Source organism: Elephantulus edwardii, unplaced genomic scaffold (assembly GCF_000299155.1).
Source record: "Elephantulus edwardii isolate Elephantulus edwardi_28Jun2011 unplaced genomic scaffold, EleEdw1.0 scaffold00126, whole genome shotgun sequence".
In the NCBI taxonomy this organism is placed as follows: domain Eukaryota; kingdom Metazoa; phylum Chordata; class Mammalia; order Macroscelidea; family Macroscelididae; genus Elephantulus; species Elephantulus edwardii.
In genome coordinates, this window is record NW_006399876.1 from 3903466 (window position 1) to 3928653 (window position 25188).

General features: G+C 50.4%; 1 protein-coding gene and 1 pseudogene across 1 annotated transcript in view; one reads left to right on the plus strand and one right to left on the minus strand.

Moving 5' to 3' along the window:
- The window catches only part of SHANK2 (SH3 and multiple ankyrin repeat domains 2), a 617206-nt gene that overhangs the window by 28290 nt on the left and 563728 nt on the right, over positions 1-25188 (plus strand). The window contains exons 2-3 of the mRNA XM_006893221.1: positions 18630-18833; positions 22544-22615. Coding sequence (XP_006893283.1) covers positions 18630-18833; positions 22544-22615 — 276 coding nt within the window. The remainder of the gene's footprint in view (positions 1-18629; positions 18834-22543; positions 22616-25188) is intronic.
- On the minus strand, positions 7900-8866 carry LOC102869216 (annotated as a pseudogene).

A 25188-nucleotide genomic window follows, 5' to 3' on the forward strand; every position in this document is an offset into this window, starting at 1 on the left:
AAGGATACAACCCTGATGCACACCTTGCCTACTTTTAAACCAGGCAGTGTTCCCTTGCTCTGTTCAGACAGCAGCTTCTTGGTCAAAGTGTACGTTTCCTATAAGCATAAGTAAGTGTTCTGGGATCCCGGTTATTTTCCGTGTTAGCCATTGTTTATTATGATCTACAAAGTCAATTGCATAATCAGTAAAGCACAAATAGACATTCTTCTGGTATGCTTTGCTTTCAGCCAGAATCCTTCTGACATCAGCAAAGATATCCTTAGGGCCAGTGCCTCTACTAAGCCCAACTTGAACTTCCAGCTGTTCTCTGTCTATGTGTGGTTCTGTTTATGTATGTATGTATTTTGCTTGATTCTTGATACAGTATTCTCTTGATATTAGTGCTATTGTTTGTTAATTTGCACAGTCTCTTGGCCTAGTGGGTAGGCTGTGTTGTTGGAGAATCGTACTGGATATCTATTCTAAGACCTGTCAAAGAATAAACTGATAGATCTTGGAAAAAGTGTAGCCAGAGTGCTTCTTACACCCAGTCATGGTAAAGCTTCATCTCACATATTTGGGCATGCTGTTAGGAGAGGCTATTGGACGTCGTTGTTGGAAAGGTGAATGGTCAGTGAAAGGGAGGAAGACTTTGAATGAGCTGGATGGCACAGTGATTGCAGCAGTGGGCTCAGGTGTGTCAGAGACGGTGAGGACGGCTCCGGACAGGGCAGGGGTCAGATCTGTGGTTCACAGGGTTTCTATGAATCATACTGGCCTTAACGGCACCTAACAACAACAGCAATGAGGAGGGAGTTGTGCTGTCAATTCAGAGGCAAGTGGTTTGAATCCAGCACCTGCTCTACGGGAGACACATGGACAATCTCTCAGGTGTTTACTGCCTTTGAAAACCGGCTGGAGGGTCAGTGGGGAGTCGTGTCTAACTGGATGTCAGTGAGTTTGAATTTGATACATCTTTTCTTGTGTGTTGTGCTTGTGATCAGTCTGAAAACATCTGGGCAGTCATTTCATTTGAAAATAAAAGATAATTGGTTCAAAGCATAGACGGATAGAGAGAAAGGTGGACACATGGGAGGATGAGTGACTAGCTGGGTCTTCCTTTCTTCCATGCGTGTGTTAATTCCTTACACTTATCCATCCTTCCCTGCATTCATCCATCCACTCACCTTCCCTCTTTTTCTTTCCCTCTTCCTCCTTTCTTTCCTCCTGCCCGTCCCTCTACCCATCTGCCTATCCGTGTGTCCATCTGTTCATCCACACACTCACCCGTCCCTTTTGCGTGGCAGGATCACGGTTTGGACCATCCTGTCTCTACTTCGAGTGGCCCTGTTGTGTGCTGTTGAGGACAGAAGGCTGAGGATCTAGACTTCTCTGTGATTTTGCTCATTCATTGCTGAGGCCAGCAGGAGCCCTGGGGCTCCCTCTACCACCGGCCTCTTGAATTTGGGCCTCTTCACCCCCTCTTTGTCCTCAAGTGGAATGGCATATGCTCTACAATTCTAATCAGGAAGCCAGTGAACAGCCAGTTGTTTAAAACACAGACGTCCCTGGGGCTCTCTGCCAAGGTCTCTGGGCAGTCAAGCCTGTTGGTTCTTATCCATCGCACCTGGCGTGCTTGCGGAAGGCCGGGAGACTTGATCCCATACATAAGCCGTGCTGGATTGTGTGTTAGGATTCTACCTTGCACCAGGCTCTGGTAGACGGTATGTTAATGTTTCCTCTGCATGAGGCATCAGTGGCTCGCCAGGGTCTCAGCAGTGCGCTCTTCTGCTTGAGCTTAGCATTAATACCCACTTACGTCTCTCTGAGAAAATAATGTTTGGGAAAGGTGGCGTTAGGCCGGGATTATTACAACTTCTAGAGAAAAGCTTTGTAAACCTTCTATTGTGATGAGAAAATTGTGGTTAAAGGCCAGGCTGGCAAAAGAGCAGAGGTCCTGTCGGCAGCTGGTGTCCCAGGCTGATAAGAATTCTCCCATCAGGGAGCAACGCCAGGGTCCCAGACCATCGGGGTTCCTCCTGCATTGAATCCCAGGTGTGTCTCGTCTCGGTGCGTCCACCCGGTGACTGGAGCCCCAGGGCACCCTGGCCTCATCTCTGACTCTACTTTTCTTGTTATCTTGACCCTTTTTTCTCATTGCCCTCCTCTCTGGGTGGACGGGCTCCAGCCATGCTGGTAAACTTCAGTGTGGTGGTGGCGGTGAACTACGTATCTTTGGGGTGGCAGCACCAGTTATTACCCAATTGTAGCAGCCATCCTACCTGGGCTGTTTCTCGCTCTCCAGTCCCCCCTGTGATCACGTGAGCCCCGAGTCCTGGCTCTTGCCAGGTGTACATAGACTCATCCTCAAACCCATTGGCTAGCCTCCCGGCCTCTCCTTTGTTCCAATGCTGTGGTTTTTTATCTGAAATATTGCTGAAGGGTTTGGGATATTCTTCACTGGAAATTATGACACTTCACCCACTTCAGAGAGGCTGCAAAGAGATGGTGCTCCTGCTGGCTCCGTCCCTAGACACACAGTGGGCACATCATGTTTGCATTCAGTTCAGATCAATTACTTCCCAACTTCACTGGCTTCTGTCTTCTTCATTTTACTCCCACTTCGTTTTTCTGCTTCTAAACCAACTTCTGAGCCATGGTCTTCTCAGTTGCCTCATCTGCAGGGAAACATTGGATCATGAAAAACAGAAGGCAGAGAAATGAGGTGTTAGAGCAGTGGCACTGGGCAGGAATATTGGCTGCACCTGGATGGGCTGCTGAGAGAATGAACCAGTCACCCTCAGCAAAATAGGACCATCATGCTCCTCAGAAGTGAGGTGGTGAGACTTCTCCCTGAGGGAGCCCCATCCAGAGAGACGGACCCTAGAAAAAAGACAGCATGTTTGGTGGTCGAGGGCCAGCAAAGAGGACAACCGTCTTCCCTGAGATGGAGTGACCCCCAGACACAGCAGTGGACTCAAGCACGTGACAGTCATGCAGATGGAGCAGGGCCTGGTGGTGTCCAACCTGCTGTGCCTTGTGCGTGGGGTCGCCAAGGACCGGAGCCAGTTCGACCACGACTAAGACCAGCTGCAAGTGGACCTCTGCAGCGAGCCTCCAATCCTCTGCTTTGCTCCGGCTGTGCCTGAAAGTGTGGCTATTAAGAGGAAAATTAACAGGCCTCCAAGGCATCCGTGAATCACCGCCAGAACCCAGGCCAGCATCTCTCAGTTCGGCATCACCTTGACAACAGCGGGCGTTCCCTCCGCCTCAGCCCCTTAGAAATTGCTAGGACACTCTCTGCTCTGCCCACCAAGTTCACGGTGGCATCCGAATGCTGTGATTACATTTTTACTGCTTGAGCTGCATTCTTCTGATTGGGAAACGAATCAGTGATTGCTTTATGCTTTATTTTGTCACAAAAGAGACCGAGATAAGAGCGTGACTCTTGGGCTTCAGCATCCCCAGATAGGCATGTCCTTTTTGGTGAAGGTCATCCAGCATTTTCCTCCTCCATTTAAATCTCTTTGTTCTCAGCTTCAAGTGGGAGCAGTCCAGAGTGCCTGCTTGGCTAGCAGAAGTGGCAGCCTGATGTGTCTTTTCCTGAAAGAAAAAAAAGGGGGGGGGCAGTACTTCATTTGAGCGATTGTATTTAGAAATTACCGAATTACGTGTTGGGTTGACCTTGGTGTTGCCTAGTTTTCAGAGATGTGCAAATAGGCAGATGATAAATGATGAACTATAGAAGGTTAGAGTCTTCTCAGTGCACCTCGTCAGGGCCCTACAGGCCGAGGCTCATTATGGGTCTTTTAAAATGCATCATGAAGAAGTGGATGATGACAGAAACAATAATTGCAGAGGATGTTTTAAATGTGAAACACACTCCTTTGCAGTGAATTACATGCTCGGAAACTTGGGTTTCATACAGAATTCCCCCCAGTTCTTGCTGAACACTGCCAAGAAGCGTCCACAGACCTGGAGGACCCCTTCTCTCTGCAATGTGGCTTCCCACCGCTCGGTCCTGAACACGACACTAGAAGGAGCATCTGATCTGCTACCCCCAAATGCCTTGCCAGTTCTCCCCTGTGTTACTCAAGCTTTTGCTGGGCAAGTAAGTGCTGGCTTGGAAATCAGGAGTGAGGTGGATTCCCTCTGCCTGAGGAACAAGAATTACCAGGTGCAGCAGGGAAGGTGGGACCTGAAGGCATCTGTCTAATTCTAGGCTTGTGTTGTTGAGGTTCGTTTACAGAGCTTTCAGACTACACACCGTAATGATACACATCTTAGATGGCATAATATTTACCATCGCTTCTAGCTTTGTCTAGACACTCTCTTAACCCTCCCTGAAATCTTACAAAATAAAAGTTGTCATCATTTCCATTTTACAAGGTCCCAAAACAGATTTGGAAAGTAATTTATTATTCTGTTATATGACATTCTCTTGCCATGTTCTTGCAAATCAAAACAGCCCTGCCCAAGGAGCCGCAGCTGTCCCTGCAGAGAGATGCCCTTTAGTATCCGAAACGTTCTTGTCCACCGTGTATGGTGGGCACGCACACCAAGGCCATGTGCTTTGGCCATCCAATGCTGTTCACCTGAGTTACTCCTTAGCAGAGGTGTGTCCTGTCATCTGTGTAAGTTGTTGCAAATGCAAGATGGCGTTCAAGGTGTTAAAAAACCTGCTGTGTTCACACAACCCCGCCTTCTCCCTGTTGTCTCTGAGATCTCTGGGTTTTAACTTCTCATCGTGCAGAATGACGATGATTGATGCTGTCTAATTATGAGCGCAGTTCCCCTTGTTCTCTTCATTTCGGCTTTGAGGTTGACCATGAGCTTTCCTGGAGGGAAGGTCAGTGTTTCATAGTGGTCAGTGGCATGGTTGACCACAGCTCTTGCAGGCAAAACTCTGCAGACAGTCGTAGTATGTTGTTGTTTTTGTTGTCAGGTGCTGTCAAATTGTAGATGACTCATAGCGACCTATGAATGAAAGGCCTGAGCACTGTTCGAGTTTCCGGAGGCAAGCTTTTATGGAAGTGGATGCCACAGCTGCTTCCAAGCTTGTTTTAGTCAGGGAGCTCCACCAAACACTGTCCACCACGGGTAACCATTCTCGCATTTGGCACATCAGTGTCACAGTGTTTAGCATCCCAGCAACCACGAGTTACCTCTGTATGGCAATGCACAGACCACCTAGAAGAATGTTTGACAGAAAAACAATTTGAGTCCTTCTTTTTCTTGGCAAAATTAATTGAGAAATGTGTTTACAGTGCACACAGGACAAAGCAAGTCCCCGGTCAGCGGACAGTCCCACCACCATCATGACTGGGAGGTCAGGACCTCCCTTTGTGCTGTGTCACCTACTCCATTCTTGCAGCTTTCTACCCCATGTGGTTCTGTTCTGTCAGCATTTCTGGAGTGCCAGGCATGATTATGCAGAGGGAACCATCTCCCCCTCATGGATCAGGAGTTCATGGTCTTCAGCAATGTGATGACGTGCGTGAGAGTGAGAAAGGGAGCTTGAGTGTCTCAGAGGAAAATGAAAAGGATTTCCTTGTTCTGGGACCTAAGGGCAGAGACTCCTGATGCCCAGAGCAGCTGAGTACCTGCACTGAGAAGGGACTCTGGTGGCAGGACAGGAAGGACACACGTGAGCTCCTCGCCGGGCTTGTTGGGGTAACCCTGCTGAAAAATGATGGCAGTTCGGAAGAAGACCCCAGTGCTCCTTAAGGTCATAGACTAGACTCATGTGGACGGTCCAAGGGAGGGAAAAATCAGAGTGCATCAGCTGGTTTTCTGCAGTGACAGGAGTCTGCGCCTGGAGGTTGGGAATGAGACGGAAGACACGTTGGAAGGAGGAGGTCCGAGTGGACGTGGAGGCTCCGTGTGGGAGGGGTGCAGCCGTTAGGTCCTCAGGTCAGCTGCTTGGATCACTGGTTTCTTACTCGGTGTTCAGTCTCCCCTTTATCAGCTTGATCTTTGTGGGGAGAATTCATGGCCAAAGTGTTCCTTGTATCGAAGGCTCTGGTCAGAGAATCCCATTGACCTCTCTGGGGTTGATGTGCTGATTCCAAGTTCTGTTGTCAGCTTTTTTTTTCCCTACCTTGTGAATTATCCTGGGTAAAAGCCTTTGTTCGGTGTGCTTTGTTGTTCTTCTGAGGGCTTGCTATCGTTCATACTCCCCAAAGCCCAATTATGAGATGAAAGAACATGGTGTTTTAGAACTCTCCTTGTGCGCTTCCCCCCAGAAAGTGGAAGCCGTGTTTAATACCCACAGCATTGCATGGGGACATCTTCTCCCAGTACTCCTAGACCCTGAGTTCTAAGTCTTGTTTATTTTTAAGATGTAATGATACCTCAGAGACTAGACTTCATTTCTTTAGGGGGGAAAATGGCTTCGAGTCTTTGAAATTGTGTCCCTTTGTAGAGGGTTAAATTCTCTCCTTTAATTGTAAAGGCTCAGTGTTCAGACAAATTTGCAAGGAATTGGAAATTATGAGCCTTGGACAGTACTGCCAATGATCACAAATGACCCAGCACAAATTTCCTTGCTGGTTTTCTCAGGGAGCTTCGTAGAAATTATATTTCGTCTGCACCGAGGGTGGCATGTATGCGCATGGAGAGGAATAGAATGTGTTAGTCACACAGTGAGGATGTGGGCGCTGGGAGGGCTCGTTAGCGGCCACTGAGCGGGTTTGGGCTCACGGCACCCCACGTGTGCAGACAGACCTGCTCCATGGGTGGTCAGGGCTTTCATTCTTTGGAGTCAGGCCTCCAGGTCTGTTTTCCAGGACACTTGTCGGTGGATTTGAACAGCACTTTTGGCGAGTAGTTAAGCACTTAACCAGATGGGCCGCCCTTGTGCTCTTGGGAGGAGGTGACAAGGTTCAGCGTGAGCCTCCACCACTCTCTCAGCGTGAGTAGCTCCTTGGAGTCTCTGAGGTTTCGCTAACTTACCTGGAAATGACTGTGGTGAAGGTGGGCAGATGAGCGTAAGTGTACACTCTGGAGTTACTGTTACCTCCACTGGGTTGAGTCTGACTCGTAGCAACAGTACAAACAACAGATCTGCACCCCGTCCTATCCTGTGCCTTCCTCGTCCCTGATACCTGAACCCACTGCTGCAGCCGCAGGGTCTGCCCGTCCTATTGGGGGTCTTCCTCTCTTCACTCACCTTTCCAAGCATGATGTTCCTCCCAAAGGAACTTGCAAGAAATGTTGGAAATAGATTATCCATTGAAGCATTTAAAAAAAATAGCCTTTCCTAATAACATGCCAAAGTTTGTGAGACGACGTTTCACAGTCCTTGCCTCAAAGGAGCACTCTGGCTGCTTCTCCAAGATTAACAGTTCTTTTGGCGATCCGTGGAATATTCAGTGCTCTTCTCCAACACCACAGCTCAGAAACATGGATTCTTCTATCACCCTTATCATTTCCAACTCTCAGACGCATAGTAAGTGATTGAAAAGATCATGGCTTGAATCAGACAGCTTTTAGTCTCTAAACCGACATCTTTGTTCTTCAGGACTTTGGAGGGATCCCTGACAGCAGACTTTCCCAATGCAGTACATCTTCTGATTTCTTTTGTTTCTTTCTTTTTATGAATGACATCTTTATTTTTCTCATTTAAAGGCTGATGAAAAACCTTAGCTAATTCTATTTTTTTAAAAAAATCCAACATCTCGCGGGGAGAAAAGTGCAACAATGAATGAATGGAATTCCAAAATCTCTGTAGATGTTCATTGAAATGAAAAAGAAATAAATTATAAAAAAAAGCCAACATCTCAGTTGAAAAGTAGAATTCTATTTACTCCTCAAAGGCTAATAAAATTTTTCAAGACATCATATCCAGCATGCATGCTTAATTTCAGTACGATTAATTCAAGACCAAGCTCATATGTTACATGTATCAAGGTTAGATTACAAATTATCACAGTCGTCTTCACCATCACCATCATCATTGTCGTACCACATTTTCAGTGCGTTTGATGGTTCATTGGCAGTGTTTTGTGATGATACCATTTTGTTGATGTTGATGATTCCGTATGTTGTTGTGTACCATAGGGTCAGAACTGACCCATAGCTGACCCTCCATCGGGGTTTCAGAGGCCATTAAATCGCATGGGAGGAGATTGCCCATCCTCCCACAGAGCTGCCGGTGGCCTCGAACCCCATGCCTTCCAGAGTGCAGTGCAGCTTCTTGCCACTAGGCCACCAGAGCTCTACTAGTGGAAATAATATTTTTGGACCCAATTAATGATGGATGAATCAGAATATTCTGAACTGTTGATTGTTGCTGGAATTGATGCTTTTACAGCTGGGGACTGTGAAGTGGGCATGTGGACTGTAGATTGTTGTCCTGTGAGGGACACTGGAGGTCAGATATAGTTGGTGGGGCTGGTGTAGCTAGTGTGAGTGCACTAGGTCTGCTAGTAATGGAACCAAAACACTTAGCCTTGGAGCTGTTCTTCCTGCAACATCACATGTCTTTCTCTGTAAAGGCTTAAGCCTATAATTTGGAATAGTTAAGCAGTACCTATCAGGTGGAAATCTAGGACTAGAAGATGGCTTGATCAAAGGCAAAGAAGTTAGGTTTCTTTTCTGTGCAAGATCTAGCCAAACATCTTTCAGAGGAGGAGAAGTGTAAGATTGGTCGGCACGACGCTGGGTTGCCAATCACAAATCATCTGCATCAACATTGCTTTCTTAGCATGGCTTGAATACATTTTGGCATCGTCTAGAATTTAGTCACATGTCAGAAGGCAAACTCCGACATCTGACTTATTACGCTTGCCTCATATTCTGTAATGCCCACATCCTTCAGGATCGGTGCGTCATCTGCATCTTTCCACACGCGCTTGGGAGAAGTCATTTTGCTAGACTCCATGCTAGCCGGTGACCAGACTTCTTTAGCTAAATCACCCACGTTAATGCAGGTCAGTCCTGGTCTCGAGACAAGCTCTTTGCCTAGCATGGGTTGGCTGACCCCTGGTGCACCAGTGAGCAGTCCACTTACCTGCGACAAGTCCCTCGTGATGGTTCCTTGTGCTTCCAACGTGTCTTCTGGTGCCAGCAGTGTTGACTGTGGATTCAAGTAAGCCGAAGTCGTTGACAGTTTCCATCTTTTCTCCATCTGTCATGATGTTGCCTGTCGACCTGGTGGTGAGGAATTTTGTCTTTTTGAGGTTGTGGTGTCATCCCCATCGAAGGCTGGAGTCTTTGATCTTCTACAGCAAGTGTTTTACGTATAGCCAGCAAGGTCTTGTCATCTGAATAATGTAGGTTTCTGATGGGAGTCTTTCTCCGATCCTGATGTCACATTTTTCTTCATGGAGTCCAGCTTCTTGAATGATTTGCTCAGGGTACAGATGGAAAAGATACAGAGGAAGGCTGGTAAAAGCCAATGAATGTGTCACTTTATCACCACCAATCACCACCACCACCCTCTTCATTATTATCCCTCTCCACTGGACTCTAACCTCTTCAAGGAACCGCGTTATAGACTGAATTGTGTCCTCCTAAAATATGTGTTGTAAAGTCCCGTTTGTGGATGGGCTTTGCTGCTTATGTTAATGAGGCAGGATTTGTTGTTGTTGTTGTTATGTGTCATTGAGCCACCTGTGACTCATAGCAACCCTTTGTACAACAGCTCTGCACACTGCCCTGTCCTCAGCCCATCTCAGTAAGGCTGTCTGTCCAGTCAATTTTTCTCAGCTATAAAGGAGATTTAACAAGTAAGTAGGGATGGAGGAAGACAGATGCTAATATACATGAAAATATCCACAGGTCCAGGAAGCTAATGCGGAAGAGGTAAGGGCCTTCCTCAAGACCGCACAGAGTGAAAGCCCTGCCTTTAAGAGCAATGATGTCACCAAAAGCCCACCCAACTCTGTTCTTTCAAGATACTTGATAGGCCTTTTCTAAGGCCTGTGTGTGTGTGTGTGTGTGTGTGTGTGTGTGTGTGTGTTCTGGTTGTATGTTTTGTTTTGGTGAATGAGGTCAGGCTTGTGAATGTTTTGATTAAAAAACAGTCATTAAAAAAAGAGCAATGATGTCAGCTTGAAGACTAAGGTGCATTTGATTCAGATTATGGTCTTTCAATCACTTGCTGTGCTTGTGAGAGCTGGATGGTGAATAAGGATGACAGAAGAAGATATCCTATGGACTTCTAAGAGAACAGATGCATCTTGGAAAAAATGCAGCCAGCGTGCTCCTTGGAGGCAAAAGTGATAATCCTCCAGTCCTGATACGTTGGACGTGTCACTAGGAAAGGCTGTTTCTTAGAAAAAGACATCATGCTTCAAAAGATAGAGGGTCAGTGAACGGGAGGAAGACCCCCCCCAACAAGCTGGATTGACACAGTGACTACAGCAGTGGGCTTGAGTGTGTCAGAGATGATGAAGACGGCACAGGATGGGACAGGGCTCAGGTCTCTTGTTCATGGGTCATACCCGAGTCAACTGCACCCAACAGCAGTGGCTGTGAGGACGCTGGACAACAGTGAGCCCAGGCCGCAGTGACTGTGAGGATGGCCCGGCGCTGAGTGGGAACCAGGTTGATGGCACCTGACAGCAACAAAGAGCTGTGAGAGGAGAAACTTCTAATTGCCAAAGCCGCCTGCTTGAGGTGTTTCTGTTACAGCAGCCCTGGGTAACCAAGACAGGCTGCCTCATGCATCTCCCCTTCTCCACCCACAGCCCTCATGCCAGATAGGACCTTACCCAGCCGACAGACAGCGGGGCATGTGAGCACAGGCTGCTGCTTTGCGTGGAAGCCACAGGCATCCGAGACTCTGGGCTCTGGGCTGTGTTTGAAGTCCCGCCTGCACTGTCTCTCTCTTCTAGCAAATCCTTCAACTTTCAGAATATCGCTAGTACTCAGTAGTGGAAAAGCCATCTCACAGAGCTGCAGGGAGACAGGAATAAAGTAACAGTGCTCCCGCGGTGAGAGTTACTATATTGGGCATCACAGGTGACCTGCAAGAGGAAAGGTCATTATAGACAGAAATCATCTTCAGCCTGATCCTTGCTGGACTCACAGGGCTGCAGCCGTGCTGCCTGCTTCTCCTGATTCTGGGTCCTCCTGACCCTGGGGCCTCCTGACGCGGGGTCCTCCTGACTTTGGGTCCTGACACTGGGTCCTCTGCCTGGGTCCTCCTGATGCTGGGGCCTTCTGACACTGGGTCCTCCTGACCCTGGGGCCTCCTGACGCTAGGTTCTCCTGACTTTGGGTCCTGACACTGGATCCTCTGCCTGGAGCCCCCACCTTACTCTGAGTCCTGCACAGGCCTCGTGATTCCTGGGTGACTGTGCGAGGTTAAACACACCCTGCAGGGGTGGGTCTCCTAAGGAGCCCCCACACTGCTGCAGCAGTGACCTGGGACTCCATGCGCTCAGTCCGCCTGTGTGGCTACCACGCACCATCCCTTCATTCACAGAAACTTCCTGGTTACGGCGCTGTCAGGCACTGGCCCTGGAGCGAGGCTGGGCTGCTCAGTGCATGGCTGCTGGTCAGTGAGGGAGCTGCCCCACCTGTCCTTTAATGCCTGTGCCCTGTGCTGTCCTGAAGGTGGGTGTGAACAGGTTGGCAGCACTGGGTCCATCAGAGAGAGGTCCCAGGGGGCTGGCCAGCCGACCCCTTGTCTCATGGCAGAGAATGATTGTGATGTTACTGTTCGCTGAGTATCCAGGGTGCATGGGGGTGGTGGGGGCCTTCTTCATGTAATTTCCCTTCTAACACTCACGATAGAGCTGTATCTTACGGTCCCATTTTAAATGGAGGAAGCAGGAATCATTGGATTAATCAATTTGCCCGAGTTTATAAGAGGGAGCTCTGGTGGCTCAGTGATTAAGCACTTGAATGCTAACCAAAGGTCAATGCTGTGAACCCACCCAGAGCTCTTCCATAGAAAGGTGTGGCATTCGACTTCCGTGGAGATTCACAGCCTTGGCCGCCCAGTGGGGCAGGTCTTCAGGATCTGTAGGAGGGGATTGGAGCTCAGGCCAGGGGTTGGGGGTGTTCCGCTCCCACGGTCAGTCTACGTGTACAGCAGCCCTTTCTGACTGGTTCCTTCTCAGTATGTCTCGAGGGGGTGCTTCCAGCAGGTTCTTCCAGGAGCGGCGCCTAGAGTTGGCTTTATGGTAAAGACTCAGCTGTCTTCCAAGGCTGGGGTAACCAGTGTCACAAGGTGGGGGCTTCAGAGGCCTCCCAGTCCCAGAGGTTCAGAATCTGACTTCAGGATGTGCACCAGGTGGCAACCTCTCTGAAGGTGAGGGGTGATTTTTTCCTTCCTTTTTACCACTTAGCCTTTGGTGGCCCAGGTACCCTCATCTGTGTCTGCTTCGCTCCAGACTCTGACTCCGTGGAAAGCCTTCTCTCTTTGTCTGTCTTTGTGTCTCACCTCCTTCTCCTGAGGACACCCGTTACTCAGGAAGGGGACCCCCCTCCAGATGGCCTCACAGGGAAATTCATTGGTAGCGTCTCCCAAGGTCTGTCTCCCAGGTAGGTGGAGTCCACAGATGCCCTGATGTCAGGCTTCACCTTGGCTTTTGGAACCAGCTTACCTCAGAACAGCACTCTTGGCCCCTCCCACTGTGTGAGATGCACTGGCCACGGTCATGTGATCACCAGTAATGCCACACCCAAGTCCCCTGGGAGGTAGATGCAGCCAGTGTCCTCTCTGCTCTCACCTGGGTCCAGTTGGCAGGACAGTGGGGGCTGTCCTGGCTCGGTGTATGAGGGAACATGAGCTGGGGCTGAGGTTGCCCTGTAGTTGGAGCCAAAGGCCCACACAGATTCCTGAAGCAGGAAGTGGCGCCTTGTCCGTAACACGTCCGTGTCACCTCCTTGTCACCTGGGATGTGCCCCGTCATGGTGCATGGAATTTCCAGCTTCTCTTCTGACTCTGCCCTGAATGGAGACAGCAGGGCCACTGCAGACCGTGGCCCTGAACAGAACAGCTGAGTGGTAGCCAGCCCTGCAGCCATGAGAGGAGCTGGGGAGGGGGGAAGGCCACACTTGGGGGTCTCAGCTTTTCACGAGGATGAACATTTTATCAGCTCAGGTTTCCATAGCAGGTGCTCAGGAAAGCAGCCTCCTGTTTGGAAGAGAGATCACGTTCCCCAACCCGGAGGCCAGTCTCAGGGCTGGCAGAGACAACAGCACACACAACCCCTGCTGGTGATAGGTCCCAGTCGCAGTTCAGTCAGGCCCCTTCCCCCCAAAGGCCCTTCCAGGGTAAAGCAAATTCTGGAGTCCCAAATATACATATATTGCTATTGTTAATAGATGCCATCAAATCGAGTATGACTCAGTGACCCTGTGACCGACAGACCTGAGCCCTGTCCTATCCTGGGCCAGCCTCACAGTCTGGCACTTGAGAGCCCACTGTGGCAGTCACTGTGTCAGCCCATTTCATTACCCATCTCTCCCTTCACTTTTCTTAGTTTGATGTCCCTTCCCAAGGAGCAGCCTCTCCTAGCAACATGCCCACCAGGAGCAGAGACCATGCATGTACCTCTGAAGAGAACAGGGGATGCATATTGCTGACCTCTGGGCTAGCAGTCCAGTGCTTAATCCATTGTGCCACTAGGGTTTCACCTGAACAATAATCTCTTGTATATAAACATATAGGGTTTGCCAGCATTTGGGTATGCCGGAATGGTAAAATACTGAAATGTCGGCCACGCCTGCAGGGTGAGGGCGAGTGTCTTGGAGTCTTCATGTCAACTGGATGCGGCCTTTTGCGTCTTGAAGAGAGGAAAGTATGGAATGCTAGTTTTTTCATTGTTTTTGGTCAAACATTCTTCTAGGTCGTATAGCCCTGGTGTGTCCACAACGGTGACTCGTGGTTGCTGTGATGCTGAATGCTGTGACACTGACATGTCAGATGCAATAATCGTTACCCATGGCAGACAGTGTTGGGTGGGGCTCCCTGATTAAAACAAGCTTGGAAACAGGAGTGGCATCCAATTCCGTAAATAGCTTGCCTCCGGAAATCCTATGTACCTGGAGAAAGAATGAAAGTCACACAAGTGTTGAGGACTTTCATTCATAGGGTCGCTATGAGTCGCCTACGACTCGACAGCACTTAACAACAACAACAACAATATATAAACATACACACACACACACACACACACACACAAATAATTGAAAAAAATAAATGTATATTTAATAGACTTTGAGAAGCCACTGTAGTGGCACAATGGATTAAGTGCTGGACTGCTAATTTAAGACTCGGCGATTGGCATCCGCTGTAGTGTTTCAGGCGGAGGCCGGGGTGGGCTGCCCCCGTAACACTTTCCAGCCTTGGAGACCCACTGGGGGCATTCGCTTTGTCCTTTGGGGTCACTGACTGGGAGTCAGAATTTTTTTCAACAGCAGTGAGCAGGTTTCTTTTTGAGAGCAATATTAAATTTATAGAAAAATCACACTGAAAATATACAAACAAAACTCCAGAAATCCAAATCCATCGCTGTTGAGTCGATTCTGACTCAGATACACTGTAGGTCAAAGTGGAACGGTCTGTTGGGATTTCCAAGACCCCAAATTCTTACAGAAGCAGACAGACTGCTGACTCTTTCAACTGTGGGGCGGCGGGTGGGGTTAGGGGCTGCATGCTCAATTGCTGCTCTGCTAGACTTCTTGCTGGAGAGTATTGAGTCCCCCTTGCGTGCACCCAGCTTGTCTTCTTACATTTTACAATGATGACACTGTGATTGTTACAGTGGATAAACAGTGATACATTGTTACTCTCCCAAGGCCACCTCCGAGCATTTAGGGTTCTCCTGGGTTTTGTACCATTAGTTTGTACATAGGTTTGACAGATCCATCAGGCCTCCATCCTCATGGCACCCTGCGGCAGTGTCACCGTCCCAGCCATGGCCGGGCCTCCACCTACTCATCCCTCCTCCTTCTCTGGGAGTGCCTGGCAGCCTAGGGTTTTAATTCAACAGCACGGTTAGGAACGGAGGACAGAAGCCCATTTGGCCCGGGTTTTTGCTTTTCCCAGCTTCTTGGTTAGCCTCACAGAAAGATCTTGGGAACATGACCAGGGAGCTCTTCCAATGCCTGGTGTTGCTTTTAAGCTTTGAAAGGGTTTGTGATTGGTTTACAGGCACAGTTGACACTGTTTAACTTTTCCAGAAATTAGCTCTGGCAGCTGCAGGTTTGATTTTCCAGCCAACCCTTTTCCCTAATTGCCTTCTTTTATTGTTTGGAAGGGCCAATGCTGATGTTTCCTGAAGCTTTTTTGAGTCCAGGGTCAGCGTAGGTGGAGGGTCTATGCCGTCGACTCTTGCACCAGTGAGTTTACCAGACAGGACAGTCCCCGTGTCAGGAATGTCACTCTCTGGACAAGCATCTGTTCCCAGAGTGTTCCCCAGGCTGGCAACAACAGCATCATTTCAAACTTTGGGAAACTCATGCCCTTGGTCCTGCTGGGAGTTGGGGTGTCCGGCGCTGCTGGGGCAGGGCACAGAGGCACGTGGGTGATGTCAAGCACCTTCCTGGTAAGACAGCTCTCCCCGGGTAGTGGGTGATTGCTGCTGGTTTTGTTACTGCCAGTGCATCTGCTTGGACTCACAGTGACCCTGTGACTGACACTGCAGATCCTGGCCCGGCCCAACACAGCCCTCACAAGTCCACCGTGCTCAAGGTCATGGCTCCAGTTCAGTGTGTCCATCCATTTCTCTGGGTCCTTCTCTGACCCTCCACCTTTTCAGGCATGGTTTTCTTTTCCGGGGACGCCCCCCTACAACATGCTCAGAGAATATGAAGTCTTACCATGCGAACCACTGAGGGGACAGTTCAGCCAGCAAAGATTTGCAGGTTCCTCTGGCAGCCCGTGGCTTGGCTGACACTTTTGCCAAGACCACCATCCAGAAGCATCAGGTCTTCATCGGTCTTCCTTAGGCGCTGTCCAACTTTCACATAGCCTGTGGAGCAATTGAAAATACCATGGCTTGAGTCAAGCACGCTTTAGCCTTTAAACCAATAGCCTTGCTCTTGGGCACTGCTTAGCAGGCGACTTCACCAATGCAAAGCTTCCTTTGATCTCCATGGCGTTGAAGTGCATCCACGGAAAATGAACTCTTAGATAACGTCAGTCTTTTCTCCATGCATCCTCATGTGACTTTTTTTGTCCATTTTTGAGGGTTTCGGTTATCTTGTGATGAAATGTACTCTGTACAAAGGCTGTAGTCTGTATTATTTACTGATTACCAGAAGAACAAATCATATATTGCATAGAGCAGAAATGCTGAGCTCTTTAAAGTGTTAAAAAGCAAAGAGGTCACACTGAGCACTAAGGTATGCTGAACTCAAACCCGAGTGTCCTGAGTTAGGAAGAACCGCCGTGCTGGGGCTGTGGTGTCGGGCTGTTGTTAACAGGCGTGGACACCGGGAAAGCAGTGAGTCTGTGTTCAGGAAGCGTGGCCAGGGCTCCTGAGAAGCGAGAATGGTGACGGGCCTGGGAGGGACCGGTCCCCGGAGGAGTCCCCGGGGCAGGGCGAGGTGGGGGGGGGATTGGCACTGGCTTCACCAAGAGGCTGAGGAAACACCACAGCGATTGTGAGGACAGCAGGACGGGGGTCTTTGGTTGTGTGATGGACTTGATGATACCTAACAATGCAGTGCACCCAGTCCTGTGAGCAGGGACTGTGAGACGCTGGTGCGTGTCAGGCCTTGGGCCTCGATGGTCCTGTTGTTGCTGTTGTTGTTAGGTGCTGCCTTGTTGACTCAGGCAGCCATGTACGTGTTGTTGTTCAGTGCCATCGAGTCGTAGACGACTCATAGTGACCCTATGAATGAAAGTCCTGGACACTTGTGTGCGTGACTTTCATCCTTTCTCCAGGTTCATAGGGTTTCCAGGAGCTGCTATGGAAGTGGATGCCACTCCTGCTTCCAAGCTTGTTTTAACTGGGGAGCTCCACCGAACACTATCCACCATGGGTAACCATTCTCACATCTGACACATCAGTGTCACAGTGTTCAGCTTCACAGCAACCACAACACACCAGGGTGATACGACCTAGAAGACTGTTGGAACAAAAACAATGAAAAACGGGCCTGAGGGCTGCGGATTAGAGTCACCCACCTTTGGCTTGGTAGCCATGTAACAGAATAAAATTTCACAGGTCCTTGGCCATGTCCGTGGGAGTCACTGTCCATGGCGTGTCCATTGCCGTGGCTGCTGTGTCGCCTGTCCTCTGGAGGATGTTCTCAGTTTTGCTGGCGCTCCACCTGGCTAAACTGCTCTGGAAACTCATCTTGCTTTCTTTCTTTTTTTCCCCCCCTAATTTGGACCAGAATCCATTTAGTCCATATAAATTTTTCTTCTTTTTTTTAAGTAATGATTTTTTTAATGCAACATATGTACTTTTTTTAGTTTTGAGTTTATCTTTATTATAAATTCTTTTTATATATATAATTTTTTAATTAATTTTAGTGAACATTTACAGAGATTTTGGATTTCCACTCATTCGTTGTTACATTTTTCTCCCTGCCCCACCTCTCCCCCGCAGTTCGCTCTGCTCTTTGAAAAGTAAAAGAAAAATTCCTTTGTTGATATACAATGCCCCCATCCCCCACCCTGAGTGCACTCCACTATGTAACCTTCATTCTGGACTCTTATCATAACCATAATACCTAATCATATGTCGCTATTAAACTGTTCTCTCCCCCACATCTGTTTCCTATAATGCAGTATACAAAATTTATCCAATTTTTCTCAGTCTCACCCCAACCCTGATGTCAGTCCCATTCTACAACAGTGGCACTATGCAATATTTGTCCTTTCGTGACTGAGATATTTCACTCAGCATCATGTCCTCCAGGGCCACCCATTTTGAATAGTATTTCATGAGTTCCTTGTTTTTCAATGCAGTGTAGGAATTCCATTGTGTGAATAAACCAGAGCTTCTCTATCCATTCATTTGTTGATGGGCATTTAGGTTGTTTCCAGCTCTTTGCTATTGTGAACAAAGCTGCAATAAACATGAGTGTGCGTATATCTGCCTGGGTGGCAGTTATGGTTTCTTTAGGGTATATTCCCAGTAGGGGAATTGCTGGGTCAAATGGTATTTCAATTTGCAACTTTTTGAGAAAGCGCCATACCACCTTCCACAGTGGTTGCACCATTTTATACTCCCACCAGCAGGGAATAAGGGTTCCAGTTTCTCCACAACCTCGCCAGCATTTGGTGCTTGCTGTTCTGTTGAATTTTTTACAGCATATTCTTTCCATTTAATCCGCCCACATTCATTCATCGTTGCACGTTTTCCTCCTGTACCCCCCTGAATTTGGCAAGGTGATGCCTCACTGCAGTGCCTCCAGACCCATTTACTCTTTTCTCATTTCCCAAGCCCCTTTCACCCGGCAGCGAGCAGTGCTGAACGGTGACGCCATCAGGTGCTCAGCAAATGACTGGAACAGGAGGGAAGCCCCACTGGCAAGTCCGCCGCTAGAAGTGGGCTTCCTCGGGCTCCAGCATTGTGTCCACTGCCCCTGAGAGTAGGCTTTCTTGGCTCCATCTTTGTCCCGGAGCTGGGCCTCCTCGGGCTCCAGCTTTGTCCGAGGGCCCTGGAGGTGGGCTGCCGCGAGTGCCAGCTTTGTGTCCACTAACACGTCCTCTCTCTTGGTCCCTGCAGAAGTGCATCCGCTTCAACCCGGACGCGACGGTGTGGGTGGCCAAGCAGAGGGTGCTGTGCACGCTTAACCAGAGCCTGAAGGACGTGCTCAACTACGGCCTCTTCCAGCCGGCCAGCAACGGGCGCGACGGCAAGTTCCTGGACGAGGAGCGGCTGCTCCGGGAGTACCCGCAGCCCGCGGGCAAGGGCGTGCCCTCGCTGGAGGTACCACTGCCAGGGACGTGCCCCCCGGCCCTCCTGTGCCCGCTGCAGGGTGGGGGCCCAGCCCCACACCACACGGGGACGGGGGCTGCCTCACAAACACCACTGCCATCTCGTTGGCTCCCACTCATGTTGTTGTTGTGTGCCGTCAAGTCGGAACCGACCCGCAGCTGAGCCTCCAGGGGATTTCAGAGGCAGTAACTCACAGAGCAGCTAGTGGATTAGAACTGCTCGCCTTCGGCGTTGCAGCCAGCTTCTTACCACGAGGCCAGCAGAGCTCCTTAGAACTGCCCCGTGGGATTTCCAAAGCTGTAAATCCTTATGGAAGCAGAATGTCTTCTCTCTCTCTGCTCGCGCAGCTAGAAGGGACTGCTGTCTCACCAAAGCCCCAGACGCACTGCTATAGAGCTGACTCTGGTTGAGAACAGCACAGAGCAGAGCCTGCCCCAGAGGGAACTTTCTGGAAGCAGATTGCCTCATGCTTCTCCCACGGAGCAGCTGCTGGGTTAGAACCACTGACACTTTGGCTAGCAGCCAGATGCGTAAACCACTGTGTCTCCAGGACCCCTCTTAAAAGAACCTGAGGCATTGAGGCTGTGCCTGGTGTGAATGGGGACTGGGAAGTGGGAACTCGCCCACCCTTTCTGTGGAGTGCCTTTACCTCGTGGATCGTAGATGAGCACCTCACTGTTTGCACCACCAAAGGGTGAGACCACACAGGGCAGGCGCGAGGATATACCACGTCATTGGCAGGTCTGCGTCAGGGTCACTGACCAGTGGGCTGCGGGGACCCCTGTGGACACTTGCTCAGGGCAGGTGGGTGCTGATGGTGTGGGTTGCTGACCTCATGGTGAACCTCAAGCTCACCAGGTGCAGCGGGAGCCAGGCGCCTGAACAGCCTCGGCTGCGTGCTGGTGCGAGCGCGCTGCAGCCTCTCTGAGCTGTAGTCCTGGAGACACCCAAGTACTGGCCAGTGCACCCGCTGAGCAGTGCCTGGGGCAGAAGGCAGAGTGGTGCAGTGAACCCCTTCTGTTTATTCATCTCCTGGGCCACCCATCCCCCAAACGATTGGCCAGGAGGGGCTGAGGTGGGCCTGGATCTGTTCTCATTTGCTGTGGGTCATTTCAGTGAGGTGTCACTTAGGAAACAAGGTTGCGGGTAGAGCAAGAAGGGAGTTTGGGCTTCAGAGCCCAGGTGAGTTGTAAATGTTTATGGATCTAGAAATAAACATCGAGAGAGAGAGAGAATGAGCGAGAGAGAGAGTGTGTTAGAGCCATTTTAGACTTCCAGGGGAAAAAAAAGAATAAACAGAAGTACACCATTTGCACATGCCCCCCCCCATTTCTCTTACATTCCTGTAACACATTTGTGACAAGTTATAAACCAACAATACATTGTTGCTGTCTAGTGATAATAAGCCTTGGAAGCAGGAGTGGCATCCGCTTCCTAAACAACATGCCTCCAGAAACTCTGTGAAGTTTGATAAACGTCGATAGTTGTAGAGGGACTTCAGGCCTTTTGTTCATAGGTCGCTCTACTCAAAGGCAATCAGCAACAACAATAGTGATAAGCCAATCTCGATACACTATTGTTGGCTCAAACCTATAGTCCCTAGCGGGATTATGTTAGCAAGACCCACTGCTGACAGGTTCCTGGGGTGTGTCTGCCTTCACAGTTGTCTGTGGGGGAGAATGATTAATTAAGGGAAACACGAGTGACATACTGGCTAAAGCACCTGACTGCCTCTCAGAAAGTTAGCACTTCCACCCCCCACCACCACCCCCGTCTCTCCATGGAGGAAAGCCGTGGCATCCTGCTTCCCCGGGTTCCACACCCACTGCTCTCAGGTTGGTCTAGCCTTGTGCCATCTCTCCGTGGAGTTCTGAGGCTGTGAATGTCGACAGGAGAGATCATGGAGCAGCTAGTGGATGTGAACAACTGACCTTTTCTTTAGCAGCCCCACATATGACATGCTACACCACTAGGGCTCCTTGGAAAACTTGTGGGTGTCCTAATCTGTCCTGTTGGGTGTCCGGGAGTCAGTACTGACTGGCAGCAGAGGGTGTGGACTGATAAGATGAGGGGTCTTATCTCGACAACAAGAGTAAGACAGCTGTCGCATCAGAATGTGGCTTTTCAGCTGAACTTAAGAGGTTCAGTGGAGCCCCCGTGTGGACATGGTCCTGTCTTGGGGTTCCCTCAGGAAGACAATGTCCCTCCCAGAACGCTCCCGCGGGCACGAGGCCCTGGACCTCCCCAGGCTGTTAAGCGAGCCTGGTTTCCCCACTGGCTGAGTCCCACACTTACAAAGAAACCCGAGTTTCGATCTGTGCAGACAGGAATCCCGCCCGCTGCTGAATGCGGTTTTGTGTGGAGTTGCAGAAACGAGAACAAGGCCACCTTTTTCGAAACCTGATAGCAGATTAGACTTCCAGGATTTCAGAATCAGCTCACCTACTGCCCTGCAAGTTCTTTTTCTTTTTTCTTTTCCCCTGTACTTCCGTTTAAAATCCTTGAAGTGTGAAGGTATCAAAGGAAGGGGTGGGGAGAGGAAAATAGATAGCCTTTGTCCAGCACCACTTCTGAGCCAATACGTCCACATTCCACCCAGAGGCCGTGCTGGGACGGATGCCCCTTCCTCTCCAGGCTCCAGGCTGCAGATAAGAATAGAGGCTGCATGTAGTTGTGTCTGCTGCAGGGTCCCAGGCACCTAGGGCCTGAATGGACCCAAACAGACTCTTTGTCTGGAAATCAGCGTCACTCCCGTGTGCCATCCATTCCTGATGGTGCAGAAAGCTGACTCGTTCAGCTGCTTGTTGGAAGGTTGCAGTTTCTAGACATCACAGAGGTTACCAAGGAAGAAAGGTCTAAAGGTCTGACTCCAGAAAGCAGCCATTGGAAACCCTAGGGAGCAGAGCTTGGACACGCATGGGGTCACCATGAGCTGGGCTGGAGGGCAGTTGGTTGTTGGGTAGAAGTGTTCATCCAAATGGCCCCCTGCGAGCATCTTCATGTACCAGCCACACAGGGCATGGGAAGGAGGCAGGGCGAGGAGGGCCCAGGCTTTGGGGGTCTGGTGGGGGGAAAGGCACCCAGCAGGCTGTGCCGTGAGGCTTTTCCTGTGAGCTCTTTCCTCATGTCTCAGTACAGGGTGTTTTCTGTGATTCACACACTGTAATTTTCAGTTCAAAGGAGATGGTGGCTGTTTGGGGGGAGAACAGGGGCTCTTCAGTCCACAGACAGAGAGGTGACAGGAGTGTGTGAGGGCGACCCCACCCCGGCCCCTGATGCGCCTTTTAATCCCACACATACTAACGGTGATCGGCCAAGCAATGTTCTTGGTGGTGGAAACTTCCTGGGGACAAGCCCCGTGTTAATGGCAGGCAGGTCCTCCTGCAGCCAGTGCAGTCCCTGAGGGGTCAGGGGAGGGATGCTGGACACAAGCAGGCATCCTCTCCTGCCTGTCGTGTCCTCTCACTTCTTCCGTGTTTTAGCCAGATTTCTGCAAATGCAGCCAGACACCCCTCCGTGTCCCTGGCTCTGCCATCCTGGAAGCTGAGCCTGATGGATCATCCAGGAATTCAGAAAAGTTGGCAGTTGCATCCCTGACTTCAGGGAAACAGCCCCAGAAAAGGCAGGTCTTCTTTCTTCTCCCAGCTGCCATGTGGAATAGTTACCCTTTTTCTCTCTCTCTTTCTCTCCTTTGGTGCCAGTTTCGCTACAAGAAGCGGGTGTACAAGCATTCCCATGTCGACGAGAAGCAGCTGGCCAAGCTGCACACGAAGGTAGGTGGGTTCATGCCCTGGGGTGCTGGTTTTCATCCCTTGGGCTTAAATTGCCATGTCAGGTGAGTCCCTGGGACAGAGGAGTCGTCTTGCTCCTGGCAGACACTCAGCAAATGCCTCGTGTGTACGTGGAGTCCCTGGTCACAGTTACGTGGTGAGAGATTCAAGTCCACCCTGAAAAGCCTTGCGAGAATGGCCTGGCAGTTCTCTTCTGAAAAGCCAGCCGCTGGAAGCCCTCTGCAGCACAGGCCCCACTGGGACATGCAGGGAGTCAGCAAGAGTTGAATTAGCAAGGTGATAAGCATGGTTGGTTTTCACTTCTTCACTGCTGTCGGTAGAAACAAAGCAGGCATGGGGGTGACGGGTGACTGTCTTCTCATTTCCTCCAACTTTACGGGGCATTACAATCATCCCCAGCAACCCAGGGGCAATTCCTGTGACCTGCCCCCACGCTCCACACCTTCTCTGTCAACTCTGGCACTGGCCGTCCCTCCCATGCCACCCTCTGCTTCCCTGCCGGCCTGGATAATTTGCAGTGGCCACACAGAACTCACAGCGCTCACAGGGATGGGTCTGTTGGAGAAGTCACTGGCCACAGTTGAGGGTTGAGAAGAATGCTGGAGCTAGTTCCCTGGACAAGACAGCCTCTCTCCTCAGCAGTGCCCAGGGCAGGCCTTGCCTGGCCCTCAGCTCCCTCCTCTGACATGTATCACACAGCTCTTTAGCTCTGCTGGTGTAAGTGCCCCTCTCGGCTAAGCTTGCCTGGGAGGTAATGAGAGCTCTGACTCTCTGGACCAGCAAACCTGGATGTTGTTGTTAGGTGCCTTCAAGTTGAGCACGACTCATAGTGACCCTGTGGACGACAGACCTGAGCCTGGGCTGTTCTCATCATCCCGTGACGCTCTAACAAACCTGGAGTTCCGATGAAGCCCCGGAGACACTGTGCCGGCAAGCCCAGGGTCCTTGGCACTCGGCTTCCTTGCACCTTGGACTAGGAAGCCCCCGCTCTGTGCCCTGCCGGTCTCCTGGCTCTGACACCTCTGTTCATCTGCTGCTCTGTCTGCCCTGCGTCATGCCTTCTCACCTCACCCAGCCTCCCCTGCGTCATAGCTCCCTGTCTCCTGACAAAGGAGGGTCCAGGACGGGGGTCTCGGGCCCAGATGCCCTGCCGCATGCTTGGCTCTTCTCTCTTGATGATGACACATGGTCCCCTTTTGCCTCTGGGGTGGCTCATGTGACTAGTGGCAGGACGGCAGGACGGACCAATCCCCGTGTTAGAATTCTATGTAATTTATTTGCATGGTCTCACTCCATTTAAACAAAGCAAGCAAGGATGTCAGCTTAAAGACTAAGGTGCACTTGATCCAAGCCATATTGGTTGCTTTGTATGCATCTGAAGGTTGGATAATGAATAAGGAAAAGTGGAGAAGAACGATATCTTTGAATTGTGGTGCCAGAGAAGAACACCGAGTATCCCAAGGGCTAGTGAAAGAGCAGATCAGTCTGTCCTGGAGGAAGGACACCGAGGCTGCTCTTTGGAGGCCAAGGTGGTGAAACCACCTCATATACTTGGAATGTGCTGTCAGGAGCGGCCATCTGTGGAAAAAAGACATCATGCTGGCAAAGGTGGAGGGTCGACAAAGGGAAGGAAGACCCTTAACGTGATGGACTGACGGTGATTGCAGCAGTGGGCTTGATCACGCAGAGATGGTAGGGTCGGTGCAGGAGAGAGCAGAACTGTTCTCAGATGACTCCGAATGTTGCCCTGGGGTCCCTGTGAGTGGTAGGGGACACTCGGTTACCCCTGGGAACAGCAGCCGCCCTACAAGGCCTTCTTGGTCTTCTTAACCTCGGATGATAATTACCCAGTCCAGAAACACCTTGCATCAGCCTAGGTCTCCCCAGCTAGGTGTCGCTGTTGGGTGCCGTCTAGTTGACCGTGACTCACAGTGACCCTGTGAACAACGGAGCTGACTTTTGCCCATCTGTGCCTTCCTCGCGACCTCACCATCATGGACTGAGGATTCTAAAGACCGTGCGACAAAGCCGTCACGGAGATGGTGTGCCAGGCCATTCATTGCCCACGCCCTGCCACAGAAGGCAGTGATTTAGTAGATGCTCTTGTGTCGTGAAGCCGCCGTTTGGCTCTCGACGGCGCCTCATGACCACAGTGTGTGGAGCGTCTGTGCAGCACCCGAGGGCCGCAACCCTCGTCTTCCAGCTTGACCTGCTGGGTTTTGATTTCATGGAAAGTGAGTGACCGTCTTCTCTCCAGCTCTCCTGGCCAGGTGCTGCTGTTTCAGCTGGTGACGTCGTGGGGTGGAGGGTGCTGTCCCCCTCTGCTCTCCGTCTAGTCTGCAACTTTAGCGGTTGTTAAGAGCTACCCAGCTGATTTCAACTGATAACCTTTCCCTTAGCAACCAGGCAGCTGCTGTGCCTCCAGGGCCCTCCTTCAGAGATTGAGAAGAACCAAGAAAACCTGACTCATTGCTGGGGAGGTGACTGACTCAGCAAGGCTCTGCGGACAGAGAGGGCTGCCCTGTGCACAGAGCCGGGCTGTCCTGTGGACAGAG